General features: G+C 37.6%; 1 protein-coding gene across 1 annotated transcript; it reads right to left on the minus strand.

Annotated features, from left to right (window-relative positions):
- Window positions 1-418: 418 nt before the first annotated feature.
- IRAK1BP1 (interleukin 1 receptor associated kinase 1 binding protein 1) lies at window positions 419-18,221 on the minus strand. Its single transcript, XM_028108099.2, has 4 exons — window positions 17,907-18,221; window positions 9,814-9,879; window positions 793-923; window positions 419-689 (listed from the first exon to the last, which is right to left on the minus strand). The coding sequence occupies exons 1-4, from the start codon at window positions 18,219-18,221 to the stop codon at window positions 419-421; spliced, it is 783 nt and encodes a 260-aa protein (XP_027963900.1).
- Window positions 18,222-19,403: the final 1,182 nt, after the last annotated feature.

Genomic DNA, 19,403 nt, shown 5'->3' on the forward strand with positions numbered 1-19,403 from the left:
CACAGCAAGAGAGGGAACACAATCAAGGGGAGTGGCAGAGGGAGGGGGAGAAGCAGGCTTCCCGCTGAGCAGGGAGCCTGATGCGGGGCTAGAGCCCGATGCGGGGCTAGAGCCCGATGCGGGGCTCGAGCCCGATGCGGGGCTCGACCCCAGGACCCTGAGACCATGACCTGAGCTGAAGGCAGATGCTTAATGACTGAGCTACCCAGGCACCTCCCCCTCCACCCCCCGCCACATAGTAAGTTTTTAAAAATAGAAAGTAAACTTAGGTATTTGTGGGACTATATTCAAGGACTGACAGATTTTGGGGAGAAATACTTTACTTTATATAATATGCAATATATATTTCCAGGACAAAAGCAAACATAAAAAGTATAAAAATAAAATGACACAAACACAATATATTTTAGTTGGAATTTCAGAGGTTTTTTCTTTTCTTCTCTTTCCCCTTTACTTCAAAAGTTATAAATACTTTTGAAGCAGCATGTATTGTTGCACTTTTGATTTTTTGTTGTACAGTTAATGAACTTGAGAGTCTGGATGACTGGAGATCATCTATCTGGCCTTCCCATTCTTTTGTTTCTTCTTCTTTGATTAATAAAGGTTTTCCTAGAGTTTGGCCAACAAGGTTACAGACTTCTTGAGCTTTGCGCCATGCGTTCTCAACAGCAACAAGACAGGCTTTTCGTCTTAGGAATTAAATGCAGAGATTATTAATATGACATTCAATGAACTCTAACACTGAATAATTTTAATTAATTGGTAATTTAGCTAAAGATGTACTTAACTTACCGAAGATTCTCAACAGAACCTGGAGTATGATAGAACTGGGGTTGGCTGATGACAACAGAGCTATCTAACTTTTCAATAAGAAAGTTACAAATATTTTGCATTTTTCCAAATTCAGTAAATGTAATGCAGACCTGTAAATGAAATGACACTTGAAATTATTTTCATGGCTGATGCATTCTTTCAAAATTTTCTCTAAATGTGAGTAAAAAAAGTAAAGCCAGATAACAATGAGGTCATTTTATAATATGTGACTGATAAGCCTACTTGATCCTTACAACTAAATTATTTTATTACATTTTATTAAAATTTTTAAAGTAGTGTCTCTACTTAACTTTTGAACATGTGAAATACAGTTATAATAACTAATGATCTTGTCTGCTAATTCTAACATCTATACTGGTTCTGGGTGGGTTTGATTTTTTTCCTTATTGTGAACTTTATTTCTATGCTATTTTGAATGCCAGGTAATCTTTGTAAATTAACTTTATGGGAAGCATTGGATATTCTTGTATTTCTATAAACATTCTTTATTTTTCTAGAACTCAGCTAACTAACTTGGAAACTGATCTCTTTAGGTTTGCTTTTAAGATTTGTTAGGTGGAGTGCTCGCTTCGGCAGCACATATACTAAAATTGGAAAGATTTGTTAGGTGGAATTAGAGTAATGTTCGATCTGGCGTTATTTCCCCCTAATGAGGCAGGACACTTCTGTATATTCCACCTCATGCCCTATGAATCAAGATTTCTAGTCTGGCTGGTGCTGTACCCCAGCCCTGTATGAACGCCAAACACTGTTCCCTCTAATTTTGGGGGGTGATTCTTTTTCTAGCCTCAGGTCATTTCTGTACATATATGTGCTGGGTATTCTGCTGAATACTTGAGGGGGTCAGCGGGGGGTGTCCCCTCTGTAGTTCTCTTAAGACCTCTCTTTGTGTAGCCCTCTACTCTCCTACAAACTCTGTCTTGTTTGGCCTCTCAATTCCATTTCCTCAATACAAGGAGTTTGCCAAGCTCTGTGTGGGTTCCCTTCCCTGTGAAGCTGCCTGGACACTCTTAAGACAGTGATCTAGGACACGGTAGGACTTTTTTTTTTTTTAGATTTTATTTATTTATTTGAGAGAGAGAGAGAACAAGTGGGGGAAGGGGCAGAGAGAGAGGGAGAAGCAGGCTCCCCACTGAGCAGGGAGCCCAATGCTGCATGCTGCACGGGGCTCAATCCCAGGATCTTGGGATCATGACCTGAGCCAAAGGCAGGTGCTTAACCGATTGAGCCACCCAGGTGCACCAACATGATAGGACTTCTTTTTTCTTGGGGATCACTGTGTTTCACTTCCTTATGTCCACTCTTTTGAAAAGCACTGTTTCATATACTTTGTCCATTTTTTGGTTTCAGGTGGGAAGGTAAATCTGGTCCATGTTATTCTATCTTAGCCAAAAGAAGAAGTCTTTTTTTTTTTTTTTTAAGATTTTATTTATTTATTTGACAGATAGAGACACAGTGAGAGAGGGAACACAAGCAGGGGGAGTGGGAGAGGGAGAAGCAGGCTTCCCACTGAGCGGGGAGCCCCATGTGGGACTCGATCCCAGGACTCTGGGATCATGACCTGAGCTAAAGGCAGATGCTTAACGACTGAGCCACCCAGGCGCCCAGAAGTCTTGTGTTTTGAAGAGAAGTCTTATAGTGGTTTTTTTTCGTTTGTTTCCTTTTTTTTTTTTTTAAATACCATATGGTATTAGTCAAAATATCAATCTATTAGTCAAAAATCAATCTCCCCAGACTTACCCAGGTTGCTAGTTTTTAACCTCTGGATAGTTTAAAAATTTGCATTTCCTTCCTGGTTGAAAATCAAAGTTCCAAAATGCCTGTAGGCTGCCTTTAATAATAAATACAGGGGGCACGTGGGTGGCTCAGTTGCTTGAGCATCTGACTCTTTTCAGCTCAGGTAATGATCTCAGGGTTGTGAGACTGAGCCCCTTGTTGGGCTCTGTGCTCGGCAGGGAGTCTGCTTGAAGATTCTCTCCCTGTGTTCCTTCCCCCACTTGTGCTCTCTGTTTCTGACTCTCAAATAAATAATCTTTAAAAAAGAATGAAAAATACAGGGATGCCTAGGTGGCCCAGTTGGTTAAGCATGCGACTCGTTTCAGCTTACATCATGATATCAGGGTCATGAGATTAAGATTCTCTCTCTCTCCCTCTGCCCCTCCCCACTGCCTGTGTGCTCACTCTCTCTAAAAAAAAAAAAAAAGACAATTTCATACTTTTGTATAGTTATGCATTTGCATAGTCTATAAAACAAATCCTCTGTCTTTTGTTGCTATATTTAATCTATAACAGTGTCACAGAGGCACTGTACATACATTTCATTATATCTTATGAAATATGGCAAGATTTACAGTGTAAATTTACATTTACAGTTATGAAATATGGCAAGATTTACTGTGGAAGTTGGAAGGTAACTAAATTTGAGAGTTCAAATTTTGTTAATCTGCATGCAGATTAAAGTGATTGAGCATAACAGGTTTCAAGTATCAAAAAACAATTCTTTTCTCTTTTTTAATTTATTTTTATTTTTTTAAAGATTTTATTTATTCATGACAGACAGAGAGAGAGAGAGAGAGAGAAAGAGAGAGGGAGGCAGAGGGAGGAGCAGGCTCCCCAAGGGGCAGGGAGCCCGATGCGGGACTCAATCCCAGGACTCTGGGATCATGACCTAAGCCGAAGGCAGACGCTTAACCATCTGAGCCGCCCAGGTGCCCCAACAAAAGCAATTCTTTGCTATATAAGTGCCCTTGAATTCAATTTTATTTCTTTAAAGATTTATTTATTTATTTTAGAGAGAGAGAGAGTGAATGAGTGTGGGGAGGGGCAGGAGTGGGAGACAGAAACTTTAGCAGACTCCTTGCTGAGCTCTAAGCCTGATGCAGGGCTTGATCTCAAGAACCTGAGATAATGACCTGAGCAGAAACCAAGAGTCAGACACTTAACTGACTGTGCCACACCGAGGCCCCAAAATAAATTTTATTTTAAAAAACTATTCCAATTTTTACTCTGATAGTTTAAAACAAAAATAATGTTTATAAATATACCTGCTTTGCTATGAAACATGCTGAATCTTTTGTATGCATCCTTGGTATTCTTTGCTATTAAAAAAAGTATATGGAAGGAAGGACAGTGAAAATTTCTAAGCAGTTTGCAGAAAAGATACTAGTTCTTATCTTCTTCAATTCTCCACCACCCCTAATTATCTGAGGCAAATCTAGTTCCACAGAATCAGGTTTAACATGTGGTACTTACTTGCTCTATTTCTATAAATAACAGGAAAAGCTATCTGTTGAGATCAGCTCCAGAGCTGCTCAAACAAGATTTTCTCTGCCCTGCATCCCTCATCACTACCATGACTTAAAAAGTTAGCAGATGAGCTTTTAGAAGTACATCTACATTGGTAAACAGACTATCAGCTCTTTGTCTTTGTCCCAAACCATGGACAAACTATAGTTTAGGAATGTGTGGGTTAAATTAACAAGAAGTAAATTTGGTAGAAAAAACCTGTACTCTGCTTTTTCTAACAGTTTAAGAACTGTTTTAAGCCTTCCAATGTCCTGAACTTCTTTTAAATTCAGCAATGTGGTATATAATCAATACATAGCTAGGTAGAAATATAAGTTAATGAGGCAGAGTCACTTTACTAAAGAATAGAGATGTTGCATCACAATATTTAAAAAGGTATAGAGGATAAAAAACTTTCAATCTATCTCGTACGCTGAAGATAAAAAATTTAAGATAAATTCATATATCTATTCAGAATCCTCATTATATGTTTCATCACAGTAAAATAATGTGATTACAAATGTATACACACGTATAGATTTTACTTTCTTGTACTAGCTATATTAAATTACAAAACAGATTGATACATAAATGCTTCCCATCTCTTTGGTCAAGAAGAATCATTAGTTTAGAAATTTTAGTACTAAAAAAGAAACTGAACTCCAAAATAGGTGAGTTTTTTCTTTTTCCTTTTTTTTAAGTAAACTCTACCCCTAACATGGAGCTCTAATTCATGACCCCAAGATCAATCGTCACATGTTATGCTGACTGAGCCAGCCAGATACCCCCCAAATAGGTGCGATTTTAAGTGCTTTTAATGAATTTGTCTCCTATTGGATAAATCAAATCTCAGTTATTAAAAATTTCTGCAAATGAGACTTCTGAATTATTGCTAATCTCAATTACCACAAAGAAATAGGCCAAAAGCCTCTTTGAAAATACTTATAGTTCTAATTTCCCCAAAAGGCAAGTGGATAACACTGAACAAACTACATGTAGTAGGCTAGATACCTTTCAATTCTAAGCAAGATTCTAGAACAGATTATTTTAAAAATTAGTCTGTAAGAAATTAGAAAAGAAAGAAAAAAAGGTTTCTATGAGAAGGAAAGAATAGGGTCTTTTGATTCATTTTGTTTCATTGCCATAGGCCTCAAGCAGTTTGCATGTTTTGTTTTCTTTTTCGTATTGCCACAATCTAGTCTCTTCTTCCCTCTTTAAATCTCCCCCGGCTTTCTTGGTCCTGTCTCTGAAGAAAAGAATATGTCTTTCTCATTTTAATGGTCCTCCAAGAAGGCATCCAGGAATAACAAAATAAGAACACAGGAATTCAAGACTAAAATCTTACCAGGTTCTCTAAGTACTGAGTTTCTTGATGGGATATTAAGTAGAAAACTCATCTTACTTTTAACTTTGCCTTTATTCTTGGGAGTGAAGGTCACCAACTCGATGCTTTTCATCTAAAGTCTTATCTTCTAAACAACTGCCAAATTATTTCTATCCAAAGGCCAATCTACTGAGCATGTAGATTTGGGATTATTAAGAACAAGTCATGATGTACTAACTTGACTTCCTAGCTGGCAAGTTACCAGAGAAATACTATAGCTATAAAGGATTTATATTTTGCTTATTTAGACAAGTCTTAGGATATACTGACATATAATCTTCATGGCAACACTGTTGGTTAGTGTCATAGTTGATAAATGCTACTTAATATTTTTATTAATTATACAGATGGGTACACAGATGATCAGATCAGCAGGTGACAGAAAGCTGGCAGGATGGACTATAAACCCTGCTTGATAAAATCAAAATCCAAAAAGATCCTAAAAGGCTAGAAATACAAGTCAAATCCAGTGGATAAAATTTTACAGAGATAAATTTAAACTCTTATACTTCATTTTGAAATAGCAACAACAAAGTATAAAATAGGAGAAATATTTAAAAGCAGCTTATGAGAAAGACAGTTAAATTAATTGTAATTACTAATTATGACTGTGAGCTCAAAAGAAGGTAACAATGTGATACGAGTGTTAGAAGTTCAGTCTTAAACATTCCAGGATAAAGGAGATAATCATCTTTCTCTAGTATGGACCGGCTAAATCACAATTAGGACACGGTAGCTATAGGTGCTCTAGATGGAAATTGGTAAACTCAGTAAGGAGTTTGTCTTACTATAAGAAAGAAACTGGGGATTCTTATCCCTGGAGAAGAAAAAAAGGAGCATCAACATGATACTGAACTTCAAGTATCTACCTGAAGGAACAAGTTGTTCTTCTTGGAGAGGTACATAATGGATGAATATTAGTAAGTCAATACTGTCTTAATGTTACAAAATTTTGTATTGATTAGATGTCTGAAAATGGAATAAGCTTTTTTATATTCATGCACATACATAATTTCTAACCTTCAATATTAACTTTAAAATAAAGAGAAGGAGCAGGGTAGGTGGGAGTTTAGATAAAGAATCTCTAAAGAGCCTTTCAGGATGAAAATTTTAGTTATTATGTAATATTCTACCATCTATCTTACTTTTTTTTTTTCTAAAGATTTTATTTTGTTTTGACAGAGAGAGACACAGTGAAAGAGGGAACACAAGCAGGGGGAGTGGGGAGAGGGAGAAGCAGGCTTTCCGCTGAGCAGGGAGCCCGATGCAGGGCTCGATCCCAGGACCCTGGGATCATGACCTGAGCCGAAGGCAGACGCTTAATGACTGAGCCACCCAGGCGCCCCTGATCTTACTTTATATATTTAACTGTCCATGAGAATATTGGTATATGTTAGACATTATTTTGTACCTTGTGACCCCTGGTCTCCACTGACTGCTTATGCTGACCTAAGAGCAATCATGTATCAGATTGCAGGATAGAAGAATTCTGGCTATCAGGGAACCTTATACAAAATATAATCAGATTCTCTGAAGAAATTGAGTATAAGACATTAAGAAGTAAGTATAGCAGAAGGAAGAGGAGCAGTGTTTAGCCAAATCCTCATTTAGTCATGTTCTTACAGCAAAACAAGCAGCTCTAATAACATTTTCTGTAACTGCACAGTGAGTCCCTAAAACAACTCAGTCTGAAAAACATGCCAGTTTTCCATCAAGCCTGTGTATCTGCTGGGACCATTCTTTTTCCTCCTTACTTCCTGGTGTTACCCTCACAATAAACCCCATTAACTTAAGATAACCTGAGCCAATGTACATTCACTACAGCCTGAAGTCCTGATAGGTAGTAACTACTGGAGGAGTTCCAGAATAACTCCTGGCTTTTGATCTCCATAATATGGAATCTTACTACTCTGTTCTTCATCCTGTTGTGGGGTTTTTTTTTTTTGGACATCCAATCTCTATTGTGAATATCACCCAAAGAGCTCCAAATCAGAAAACCTATTTTAAGAAAACAATTGATATGAGACAATGGTATCATAGTGTATATCATAAAAATCATTAAAAATATTAAAACTTTTTACATCTGATAAGTTTCATAACTCCCTTTTTTAAAAATTGAAGTGTAGTTGGCACACAATGTTACATTAGTTTCAGGTGTACAACACAGTGATTCAACAAATCTATACTTTTTTTTTTTTTTAAGATTTTAAGTAATCACTACACCCAACATGGGGATCCAACTTAACAAACCCAAGATGGAGAGTCACATGCTCTATCAACCAAGCCAGCCAGGTGCCCCAACAAGTCTATACTTTGTGCTATGCTCACCAGAAGTGTGGCTACCATCTGTCACCGTACAACACTATTACAATATTATTGACTGTATTCCCTATGCTGTACCTTTCATTTCTGTGACATACTCGTTCCATAACTGGAAGCCTGTACCTCCCACTCCCCTGCACCCATTTTGCCCATTCCCCCAGGGCCCCGTCATCCTGTTTTGAAAGATACTTTTCAATCCCAACTACTATAAAATAAATTTTGCCATGTGGGTCCCTAAAATTATCATGAGCAATTTTAAAATTCCTTGAGATAGTTCAATTAATTGATAATTTTAAGTGGAGAAATCACAAAACTATTAAATTAAGTACTGGAGCAACAATGTTTATAGAAATTACTATCTCAAAGAGGTAAGAAGCCAGGATTCTAATTTCCATTCTAATTCTTATAATAGTCTTTGAGAAGTCTGAGCCCAAGTTATCTGAGATTAAAGTCACATCTTTAATATTAGAAAAATAATGTATTATCTGCCTGAAGGTAGGACTAGATGATTTCTTGAGATATTTCCCACCTCTAAAGATAAAGATTATCTGGGGCACCTGGGTGGCTCAGATGGTTCAGCATCTGCCTTCGGCTCAGGTCATGATCCCAGGGTCCTGGGATTGAGCCCCATGTCTGGCTCCTGGCTCGGCGGGGAGCCTGCTTCTCCCTCTCCCTCTGCCTCTCCCCTGCTCATGCTCTCTCTCTATCTCTCTGTCTCAAATGAATGAATAAAATCTTTAAAAAAATAAAGATTATCTGACTAGATAAGTAAGAGTCCACTCTAACTCTGTTCTTGTTTGCTTTCTGTGATAAGGAGGCAGTATGGACCTAGCACGTATCCCAAGATGTTTGGAAGCTTGAAACAAAGAACAGTCCTATAACCTAACCACAATTATAACATACTCTGATTTCATAAAATCCTGATTATAAAATCTTTAAAGATAAGTAAAAAGTATAGGCAGTTGTAGGAACTAAATGTTATCATTGAGTGTACAAAAAATATTTTGTTCTTTTTAATTTGGGCAAAGCAGGAGCAGGGGGAAGAGGTAGAGGGGGAGGGATAAGCAGAGCCCTGAGATCATGACCTGAGCTGAAGTCAGACAGACGCTTAACCAACTGAGCCACCTAGGCGCCGCTTAAAGATTTTATTTTTAAGTAATCTCTGCACCCAACGTGGGGCTTGAACTCACAACCCCAAGATCAAGAGTTGAAAGCTCTACCGATTAAGCCAGCCAGGTGCCCCAAGTGGTTTTTATTTTTAAAGATTTATTTATTCCTTTGAGAGAGAGAGAGTATGCATGCACATGTGGGGAGGGGGGCAGAGGGAGAGAGAGAATCTTAGACTCCCTAGTGACCCTAAGTTCATGACCTGAGCCAAAATCAAGAGTGAGATGCTTAACCAACTGAGCCACATGAGCACCCACAAGAGGTTTTTATATTTAAATAAAATTTAACTTACCACAACACAGTAAAATTGCATTACAAAAGAAAAGAATGTTGAGAAGTGTTTCAATCCATATGTTAGGACTTTATTAATTTGCTTTTTATCTGAGAAATTTCTCTCCTACAGTGTTTCCTGCTCACAAAGTGATAACTTTACTAAAATTTTATTAGGTGGCAATTAACTGCTACTTCCTCCTTACTATTTTTATTCTATTTCAAAATGTTTTCTCTCAAATAAATCTCATTAAAATTTATTTTAAAAGCTCACACAGGGGCACCTGGCTGGCTCAGTGGGAAGAGTATGTGACTCTTGATCTTGAGGTTGTGAGTTCGAGCCCCATGTTGGGTGTAGACATTACTAAAAAAAATAAAGAAGTAAACAAAAAACCCCACAGATACTAACACCAAAAATGATTTTGAGAAAAAATCATTTTTATCAATACCATGAGAAGCATTTCTCCTGTACATTTCAAGAATAAAAATAAATGCAAATTATCCCCACAAAGTCATGCTGTTTCCAATTATTTGTTATGATAAGTACATACCTCTGCTTCCATATGATAAGCATTTTCCACTCTTCTAAAATCCTTTGTCACAGTTACATTTTCTGCCTGAAGCAGAAAGTACAAGAGTATGATTACTAAAAGGTTTGCCTACTAAATGCAATGACCCTAAAACATAAAGTAGAAACCTGAACTTACTAAAATCAGAATGACAGAGTATGTAGAAAGAAGTGGTTTGCCTGATGTTTAAAACTTTCTTAAAAGTAACGTAAAATAAATTTAAAGTCTACAAATATTTGCTGAAAATTTCATAACTGTCACTCCATTTGTAGTAATTTTTATATTAGTTTGTACAAAAAGTATGAACTTAGGTATACATATGAGGAATTATTTGTACATAAAGCATTTTGAATGTTACAGGAGTGTCTGCTGATCATGCTAAATAAACCTAAATGTGTTTCACCATAGATATATTCTTGGTAATGTTTGGCCGGTGGGCTCCTACACAAAATATGAGATTTTCTGCTTATCTATAAGGTAATGGCTCCTAAGCAGAAGGCAATTTTTTTCCCCAGGGAAATTTGTTAATGTCTGGAGACATATTCGATTGTTAAAATGGGCTAGGGGAGTACACTACCATAATGCAGTAAGTAGACAGTGTGAATAAATGCTCCTGTTTGCCAGGAACTGAGGAGGTTCCTAAGACATGAGACTATCAGCTGCAAAACTGGGACAGTCCCAGGTAAATCAGGACAAGTTGGTTACCCGATGGGTAGGGCCAGGAATATAGCTAAATATTCTACAATGTATAGGACAGCTTCCCATAACAAAGAATTATCTAGTCCAGGATGTTAAAAATAGTGCTGAGATTGGGAAATCCTGACATATTGGGTACAAACTAAAAAAATACTAAAATATTCTGGCCTAGTCCATTAAGTTTTCCCAAGTAAGCTCCTGGGAAGCTATTTTATATCCAAATTTTATAAAGGGCAGATTTTAAAGCACAAAATGGTCAGTATAAGAATAACTACTTAAGTCTATGACGGCAGCAAGGTAACATTCTTAATAGGTATAAAAAACCATGTTATGGCAGGAGTAAACTTAAAAAGGATAAACATGAAGAAAACCATAAAACTTTATATAAAAAAGTACTTGAATAAATTGACCCGGATACAATACTGTAAAATCAGCAGTTCTCCTGAAATTAATATATAAACAATGCAAAATATGAGCAGAAGTTTTATTTGGACTGTAGAATTTTATACTGTCTGGATTTTCTGATCGTATCCCCATGGTGTCATTTAACATGTCCCTTGCAGACAGGAAATCTTTTTAGTAGAAAAGTAATGAGGGGAGAGGTTGCCCTACAAATGTTTTAAAAAGATATAATAATTTAAATAATGTGGTACTAATGTAGGAACATAACCAGGATGAAAAGAACTAGTATTCTGAAACTGATCCAAGAATGTCTGAAGATTGCAAATATAATACCAGTAACATTTCAAACCAGAAGGCACAAGAAGCAATATGGAATCCTCATGTCATACATTCTGCCCCTACTTTCTCTAAGTAGCAACTATGTGGCTCAAGGTAAATCCTAATAGGTCTAAACCATTTAGGATTATCACACCTAACTTGCTAGAAGATTAGGTTAAAAATGGGGAGAAATCCAAATCTAAGCTAATTAGTATATGCCATTTCTCTGGCCACAAAGACAAATTAAGTTGTCCATTTACAGTGAACTATAGGAATATTTTTTATGTGGTTGCAGGAAATATGAACTATTGTCTTTCTTATTATGGTACAGTATGTGGTGTAAGGCTTGGGAATGTTGCAGCCATTTTGGTATCATGCAGGAAGCTGCAGGAAAGCCAGGAGAACTGCATCAAATATAGAGCCTTGGGGCGCCAGGGTGGCTCAGTCATTAAGCCTTTGCCTTCGGCTCAGGTTATGATCCCAGAGTCCTGGGATCGAGCCCCATGTCAGGTTCCCTGCTCCACGGGAAGCCTGCTTCTCCCTCTCCCACTCCCCCTGCTTGTGTTCCCTCTCTCACTGTGTCTCTGTCAAATAAATAAATAAAATTAAAAAAAAAATAGAGCCTTGACCATTGCATACCTGAAGCGCATATTACCCATTTAAGGTTATGTAAAGCAATACTTTTATTTTTTAAAATTTATTTAAAAATTTTTTAATACATTTTACTTTTAAAGGCAATTCGAATTAGATTCTTGCACAAGCAGTAAGGGATAAGACTTCAGTACATGATTTCAGTATAGCAACTTACCACTTAGGAGAAAATAAAACCCTTTTCCTTAAACCAAAATAAATTCCAACACAGCAAATATTTAATGTAGTATAATGGGTCCCTAAAGGTTCCAGGAAATATTAGTTAATGGTTATATAACCTTAAGCTTCCAAAGGACCCAATAAGTGTTACACCAAAGGCAAGAAACATACAGAAAAGATTAATGAATTTGACTAAATAAAACATAAAAATTTTGAATGTTCAATACTGTAAAAAGTTATAGGGCAAATATGAAATTGGGAAAATTTTTGCAATACATGAAAGAATTATTGATAATCTTAATTTTAACATTCCCTTAAATTAATCTTGAAAAAGAAGGACAAAGCTAGAGGTATCATAATCCCAGATATCAAGATATACTACAAAGCAGCAGTAATCAGAACAGTAAATATTGGCACAAAAATAGACACATAGATCAATGGAATGGAAGAGACAGCTCAGAAGTAATCCCACACTTACATGGCCTATAACAATCTACAACAAAGGATGCAAAAATATACAATGGGAAAAAGGCAGTCTCTTCAACAAATGGTGCTGGGAAAACTGGACAGCTACATGCAAAAGAATGAAACTGGACCACTTTCTCACACCATAAATAAAAATAAACTCAAAATGGATTAAAGACCTAAATGTGGGACCTGAAACCATAAAATTCCTAGAAGAAAACATAGGCAATAATTTCTTTGGCATTAGCCATAGAAACATTTGTCTAGATATGTCTCCTCTGGCAAGGGAAACAAAAGCAAAATTAAACTATTGGGACTACACCAAAATCAAAAGCTTTTACACAGGGAAGGAAACCATCAACAAAACAAAAAGGCAATCTACTGAATGGGAGAAGATAATCTGCAAATGATATATCCCATAAGGGGTTAATATCCAAAACATAAAGAATTTATACAACTCAGCACCACAAAAACAATCTAACTAAAAAAATGGGCAGAGGACCTGAATAGACATTCTTCCAAAGAAGGCATACCGATGGCCAACAGACACATGAAAAGATGCTCAACATCACTCATCTCAGGGAAATGCAAATTAAAACCATAATGAGATATCACCTTATATCTGTCAGAATGGCTAAAAAACACAAGAAATAACAAATGTTGGTGAGGATGTGGAGAAAAGGAACCCTTGTACATGACTGGTGGGAATGTAGACTGGTGCAGCCACTGTGGAAAACAGTATGGAGGTTCCTCAAAAAGTTAAAAATAGAATTACCATATGATCAGTAATTCCACTACTGGATATTTACCCAAAGAAGAGAAAAACACAAATTCAAAAAGATATCTGCATCCCTATGTTTACTGCAGCATTATTTATAATAGCCACGATATGGAAGCAACCTAAGTGTCCATATTTAGGTGAATGGATAAAGAAGATGTGAGACAGATATTCAGACACACACACACACACACACACACACACACACACACACACTGGACTATTACTCAGCCATAAAAAAAGAAAGAAATCTTGCCATTTGCAACAATATGGATATTTCTAGAGCATATAATGTTAAGATAAGTTAGCCAGAAAAACGACAAATACCACATGATTATACTCATATGCAGAATTTAAAAACCAAAGCAAATGAACAAACAAAAGAGACAAAAACGACTCTTAACTACAGAGAACAAACCAGTGGATGCCAGAGGGAAGTGCGGAGTAGAATACAGATAGAGCAGTAAAATGGAGTAAGAGTACAATTATCTTGACGAGCACTGAGAAATATACAGAATTGTTGAATCATTATACTACACAGCTGAAACTAATTTTTTAAAAGTTCCCATAAATTAATAAAGAAAAGACAATAGAAAAAATGGACAAAGTATTACGAATTGGCAATTTACATGAAAAAAAGCTTAACCTCAATGTAAAAAAGAGTAAAACATAGGAAATGACAGTAACATTTTTTGACTACTGAACTGGCAAAGTTAAAAAAGAAAATAATACCCACTATGTCAAGGATATATTTATAGTGAAGATGTAAACTTTTCATCCTAGACTGTAATTTTTTATAAGCCTTAAAAGTATGTATAAGCCAGGAATTAATGTCCAAAAAACATAATTAAAAACATGTATAAATATCTAGCAACAAGGATATTCATTTTGTCACCATTTTTAATAATGAAAAACTGAAGCCAACTCATATGATGCATTCAATCTATTCCTACTACTCCCTGTCTTAATTTGAATGCACCCAGAAATGGACTCTGAGACAAGGATGTGAGTACAAGCACTTAATTTTTAAGATGATTCCAAGAAATACTATAGGGGAGTGGGAAGTGAAAGGAAAGGAAGGCAAGCCATTAAAGTATGCATTGTAAAGCAGTCACCACTGCGGGCAACTGGAACTTATTCCTGCAGAGAAACTCTGGGAACCAGGGCAGAATACATGCCTCAGTTATCCTGCCCAAGCGGTAAAGTCTCTTTCCACTCACTCCCCTCAGTTGTTAGTTGAAGGCTGCTAGAGCTTGAGAAGGATTGTTAACTCCCTGGCACTACTGGCTGGCCCACTTGGAGGTGGAGCCAGGAAAAACTGCATCAGGGAAAAACTGGCAAGGAATTCACAAGTGTTGGCAGATGGAAGTTGGGCCTGTATGCACACAAATGTGAAGTGCCAAGGGATACAAGTGTGGGGTACCAATAGCATCTGCTACATCCCCTACTTAAAACTCAATCACCCACTGCCAAGACAATAAAGCAGCAACATACTACAGTGGGTAAGAGCAAGAGCTTTGAGGTCAAAATTCTTGACTGGAGTCTAAACTCTGCCACTTCCTAGCTGTGTGACCTTGGGCAACCTACCTGCCAATAATCACTCTGATCCTGAGAGTTCGCATCTCTAAACAGCAACTGAAATGTCAGTTTCATGTCAAATGAGACAACATTTGTAAAAGGTCTAGCAATTAAGCACGTTTTTTTTTTTTTAGTCACCAATAATATCCAAACTCCTCAATATAGCAAACAAGGCCTTCCTCCATGTTCTGTCTACAGCTTTCTTCTTCAGTCTTATCTTGATTCTTCTCCATTTCCCCCAGGTACTCCTGTGTCCTAGCCAAAATGAACTGTATATAGTGCTCTGAACACATATACTTGCTGCATTCTAGTGTGGAACTGGAATGCTTTCCTTTCAGTCACTGTTCAAGATCTGACACAAAGAGTCACTCACTTCCATTATGAAATCTTTCTGGAATTTCTCAAGTAAAATGAACACTATCTCCTTTCTTATTCTACTGTATTGCCTCATGTACATATTTTCTTCACAACACCTACTATATATTAGTCTATTCCTATCATAAGACTCCTTCAGCACAGTGCCTAAGTTTTACTCATTCTCTATTTTTGGTGCCCAGCAACATGCACCTATTACACATTTATTGAAAAAAAAATACAATTATGAGTAGGCAAATATTGAAGCTTACAGCCTAGGGAGGGAACATATAAACCAGAAAGCAAAATAATTACATATCACATTAAATGCTATTTTAAAATGAACAGTGATAGGAAATGCTAAAAAATGTTTGATGGTTGAATAAGTAAATAATGCTTAGAACTTAAAACATTTTTCTATGAAAACAACACTAAAAATGAGGGTATGCCTTCACATGTGAAACTATATATGATCATAAAATAACCTACAGTTGATCTATCATGTAGTTGAATAGTTTATTTAGTGTTTCATTTTTTTCTTTTACTCATTCAAAAACCATTTTTTTTGAGTATATATTATATGATGTGTATAAAGTATAACACATGAATGCAAAGCAAATGATAGAAAATGGTCTGAGCTCTGGAAAGGTTTAGAATACGAAAGAGACAACAACAAAGCAACAATTAAAATATAGAATGGTAAGTTTTTTTTTCTTGATGTAGTGTTCCATGATTCATTGTTTGCATATAACACCCAGTGCTCCATGCAGAATGTGCCCTCTTTAATACCCATCACCAGGCTAACCCATCCCCCCACGCTCCTCCCCTCTAGAACCCTCAGTTTGTTTCCCAGAGTCCACAGTCTCTCATGGTTCGTCTCCCCCTCCAATTTCCCCCTCTTCATTTTTCCCTTCCTACTATCTTCTTTTTTTTTTTTAAACATATAATGTATTATTTGTTTCAGAGGTACAGGTCTGTGATTCATCAGTAAGTTTTATTACAAGTGGGGAATGGAGTGTGGTATGGGAAAGATTAGTGTTATGTTAGAAAAGGAATGCCAAAGAGGTGAGCTTGGCTGGTTCTTAAAGGAAAAAATGGGAGTCAGCTAGTCAAGGAGGGGAGAGAGATGACAGAAAATGACAGAGAATTAGGCTCCACCTATTAAGCAAAGGAATCTGGAATATGAGACCTTTAAGTAGGGGAGGGATGTTTAAAAACCCAAAACTCCAAAGTCTAAAATGAATACTTTGTGAAAACCCATTATAATTCATCCTCAAAAGTAACATAAATGATTTTTTGAATTATCTACTGAACAGATAACGTACATGACTGTTTTCTCCAATTAGCAGAGATAATTGGGAGATTACTGACCTTCTATGTCTTGCGTTGAACATTGAACCCTAATGTAATTATTAAGTTAGATGTAGTAATTTATTGCTTTACATATTAGAAGTTACAGCCATGTGAGCTTGGTATACATTTTATGTAAATAACTTAAGAATTAGTTATATTATGTAAACAGGACTGCAGCACTAGCAACAGTTTTGAGGAAATTTTTTCTACGTATTAAACCATTTAATTCACATTGTTTATAATTAGCATTTGAATGCTTTTAAAATGCAAAGTCATTGAGACATCTTTTCCAAATGACTTTTTAAATAACTCTTATGTTTATAAATGCAGTACAAATATATTTTTTACTTAAAATAAAGACTTGCTTTTTGGGCCCGTGTCATGTCTAACAATAGGAAGCACTTTTATGAGCTTGGTGTTACCCTGGATAAATCACAACTCTGGCCTTTTGAGTCCTACTGTGTAAAATGAGGGAATTGAGATGGTTGACCCATTCTGTGGCTTCTAATTTTCTTTCATTCTAATAATCTGGAGCCAACTATGGTTGGAACAAATGTAGATTTTAGTTTCAGGAAGACAAGAGTTCAAATGCCATCCTGGCTGAAGTTTAGAACATTATTTAACCTCTTTAAATCTAAATGGGGATATTAAAACCTGCCTAACAGAGCTGGCGTTCAGATTAAATAAAGCTGGTTCATTTTTTTCTTCCTAGAAGTAGAGTTAAGATTTATTTAGTGTCTGTTTCATGGACATCTCTGGTAAGTAGAGGTATTTCATTTATGTGGCATCTACAATATACTGGCTTGTTTTGAAAGTTAAAACTCAAATAATTGCAGAAATTTTTTATGTCTGTATTAAACGATAATGGATGCAATTTTCCTCCTCACGTTACTGTTTGCGAAGAATACTGAAGAACCACTCCATGCGAAGCTTAACATGGTTGGGAGAGAGCAGGCCGAGGTTTCACTTGTTAATTGCATGGTGCAGAATCAAAACAAAGACCGATTTACATCTAATCTGTCAAGTCTAACAGTACATCATATCGAGGTTAAAAACAAAATTATTGCGGCAAATATCGCCAAATAAAAACCTACTCGATTTGCATTCTTGTACTTTGTAAGTCACTGCGGCCAATGATGACTTTGTTGGCTGAAGTTTCACTCCGCCAGGTTCTGGCGCTCTGTGATACCAATGAGACGACTGTGCCCCAGACACTCAAGACCCTCCCCACCTCCACCTGGCTCCAGGGACCGCTGGGGCCGGAACCTCCGCCTCCGGTTTTTGCGGTCCGGCCGGAGGCCCCCCCCTACGAAGCTCTCACCTGCAGGCCCTGCTGCTGGAGGCTCTGCGTGATGTAGTCCAGGCGGCGGCAAACGCTCCTCTTAGCCTCAGCCGCCGCTTCCTTGGTGCTGCTCACTAACACCGCCACCTGCGCCCGGTCCGGGCTCGCGGACACGTCCGCGGTGCCGCTTACGTGCACCTCGCGGGTGGCAGTTTGGGTCTGTGCTGAGGAGAGGGGGCGGTGGAGGCCGGGCAGCGACTCACCGCCCGAGACCACGTTGTTCTCCCGGCCCCGGTCAGCCCAGGGAACCAGTTCCACGAACACCCGCGACTGAGAGGCCTGTTGCAACGACATAGTGATGGTGGCTGTGTTTCCATAGCAACGCAGAGCCTACGGCGGCCGAAGGAGCCAAAGTGCTCCAGGGCTTTCTTGTGCGCGGCGCAAAGGATTCCGGGATGGGTTTGGAAGCCCCAGTTTCTTGAGGGTGCGAGCTGTGAGTAGGATTTTGCCGTACCTCCTTTACAAGGTGTTGGCTGGGCACGTCATTATAGTTTTTAGCGTGTTTACCTTACGGCTTTCAGAATCTTAGTGAGTTTTCTCTGCGGCCTCCCTTTTAGAGAGCTCCGCCTTCCCATGCCCACCGCCCGCGTCTGGCCCCCTGACTAACATACCTCCGAGGAAGCTCCAGAGAGGCCAGGCTGGGCAAAGTGGGATTGCTTTTATATTACTGTGAGGCCGGTCTGCGATTGTCCCCCGCCTTGTCTAATCTGACTTTACCCTTCCTCTTGGACACAGCTTTTTGAGGCTCCACAGCGCCGTGGTACGCGGGAGATTTCTTTTGGAATGAACTGCTTTCTGCCAGTTCGATCTTGGGAGTTTGTAATTTCTCGAGTTTCAGTTTCATTGTCTTTAAAGTATATGGATAATACATTTCACATTTGCAGTATGGTTTTAAGTGCTTGCCATATGGGAAGCAAAGAAAAAATAATTGATAGCCAATACTAGTAATAGATCTGACATAATTTCGGCTCTTGAATTTTCTCTAACGTCTCTAGAATGGTTCTGGCTTTGAATACGGACAGGAGAGACTCAACAGGTATCAAAGTACATTCACCATGAACATTGTTGGTCCAGTACAACTTAGATCTTATCTGTACTCCTTTCTTGAGAGAACAACACAAACTTCAACCCATTGATCCCCATTAGGGGGTATTTCTTCTTACCACTAAGCATGTAAAAGGTATTTTTACACAGAGAGTACCCCTTTTGTCCCATGAGGAAAAAAAAAAACCCTTTTTAGAATAACTAATTAAAAAAAGAAAGACAACCAATCTTTTGAAAGGAGACTGAAAAAGCCAACTGACAATCCTCATGAAGTTCGTTCTCTATCAGGTTTCTCTTATTTTTGGCTAGTAAGATAAAAAATTCAAGTAAATCAGATGGTACCCCCTTCACTCTTTCATTTGGTTCATATCTGGGTTAAAGTAATTTTGTATCTATTTTGATGTTTATTGTTAGCTAAAACCGATTATGTGA

This window comes from Eumetopias jubatus, unplaced genomic scaffold, assembly GCF_037043125.1.
Source record: "Eumetopias jubatus isolate StellerSeaLion01/CBP00866 unplaced genomic scaffold, mEumJub1_p1.0 scaffold_6, whole genome shotgun sequence".
NCBI classification, from domain to species: Eukaryota; Metazoa; Chordata; class Mammalia; order Carnivora; family Otariidae; genus Eumetopias; species Eumetopias jubatus.

What these genes read in the sequence shown, in the direction of transcription:
- IRAK1BP1 (XM_028108099.2), bottom strand. Translation starts at nt 18,221, where the DNA reads ATGTCGTTGCAACAGGCCTCTCAGTCGCGGGTGTTCGTGGAACTGGTT. An exon ending in TCCAGCAGCAGGGCCTGCAG is followed by an intron (nt 9,880 to 17,906) that starts GTGAGAGCTTCG and finishes TTTCTGCTTCAG; the next exon opens with GCAGAAAATGTAACTGTGAC. An exon ending in CTTATCATATGGAAGCAGAG is followed by an intron (nt 924 to 9,813) that starts GTATGTACTTAT and finishes TTTCATTTACAG; the next exon opens with GTCTGCATTACATTTACTGA.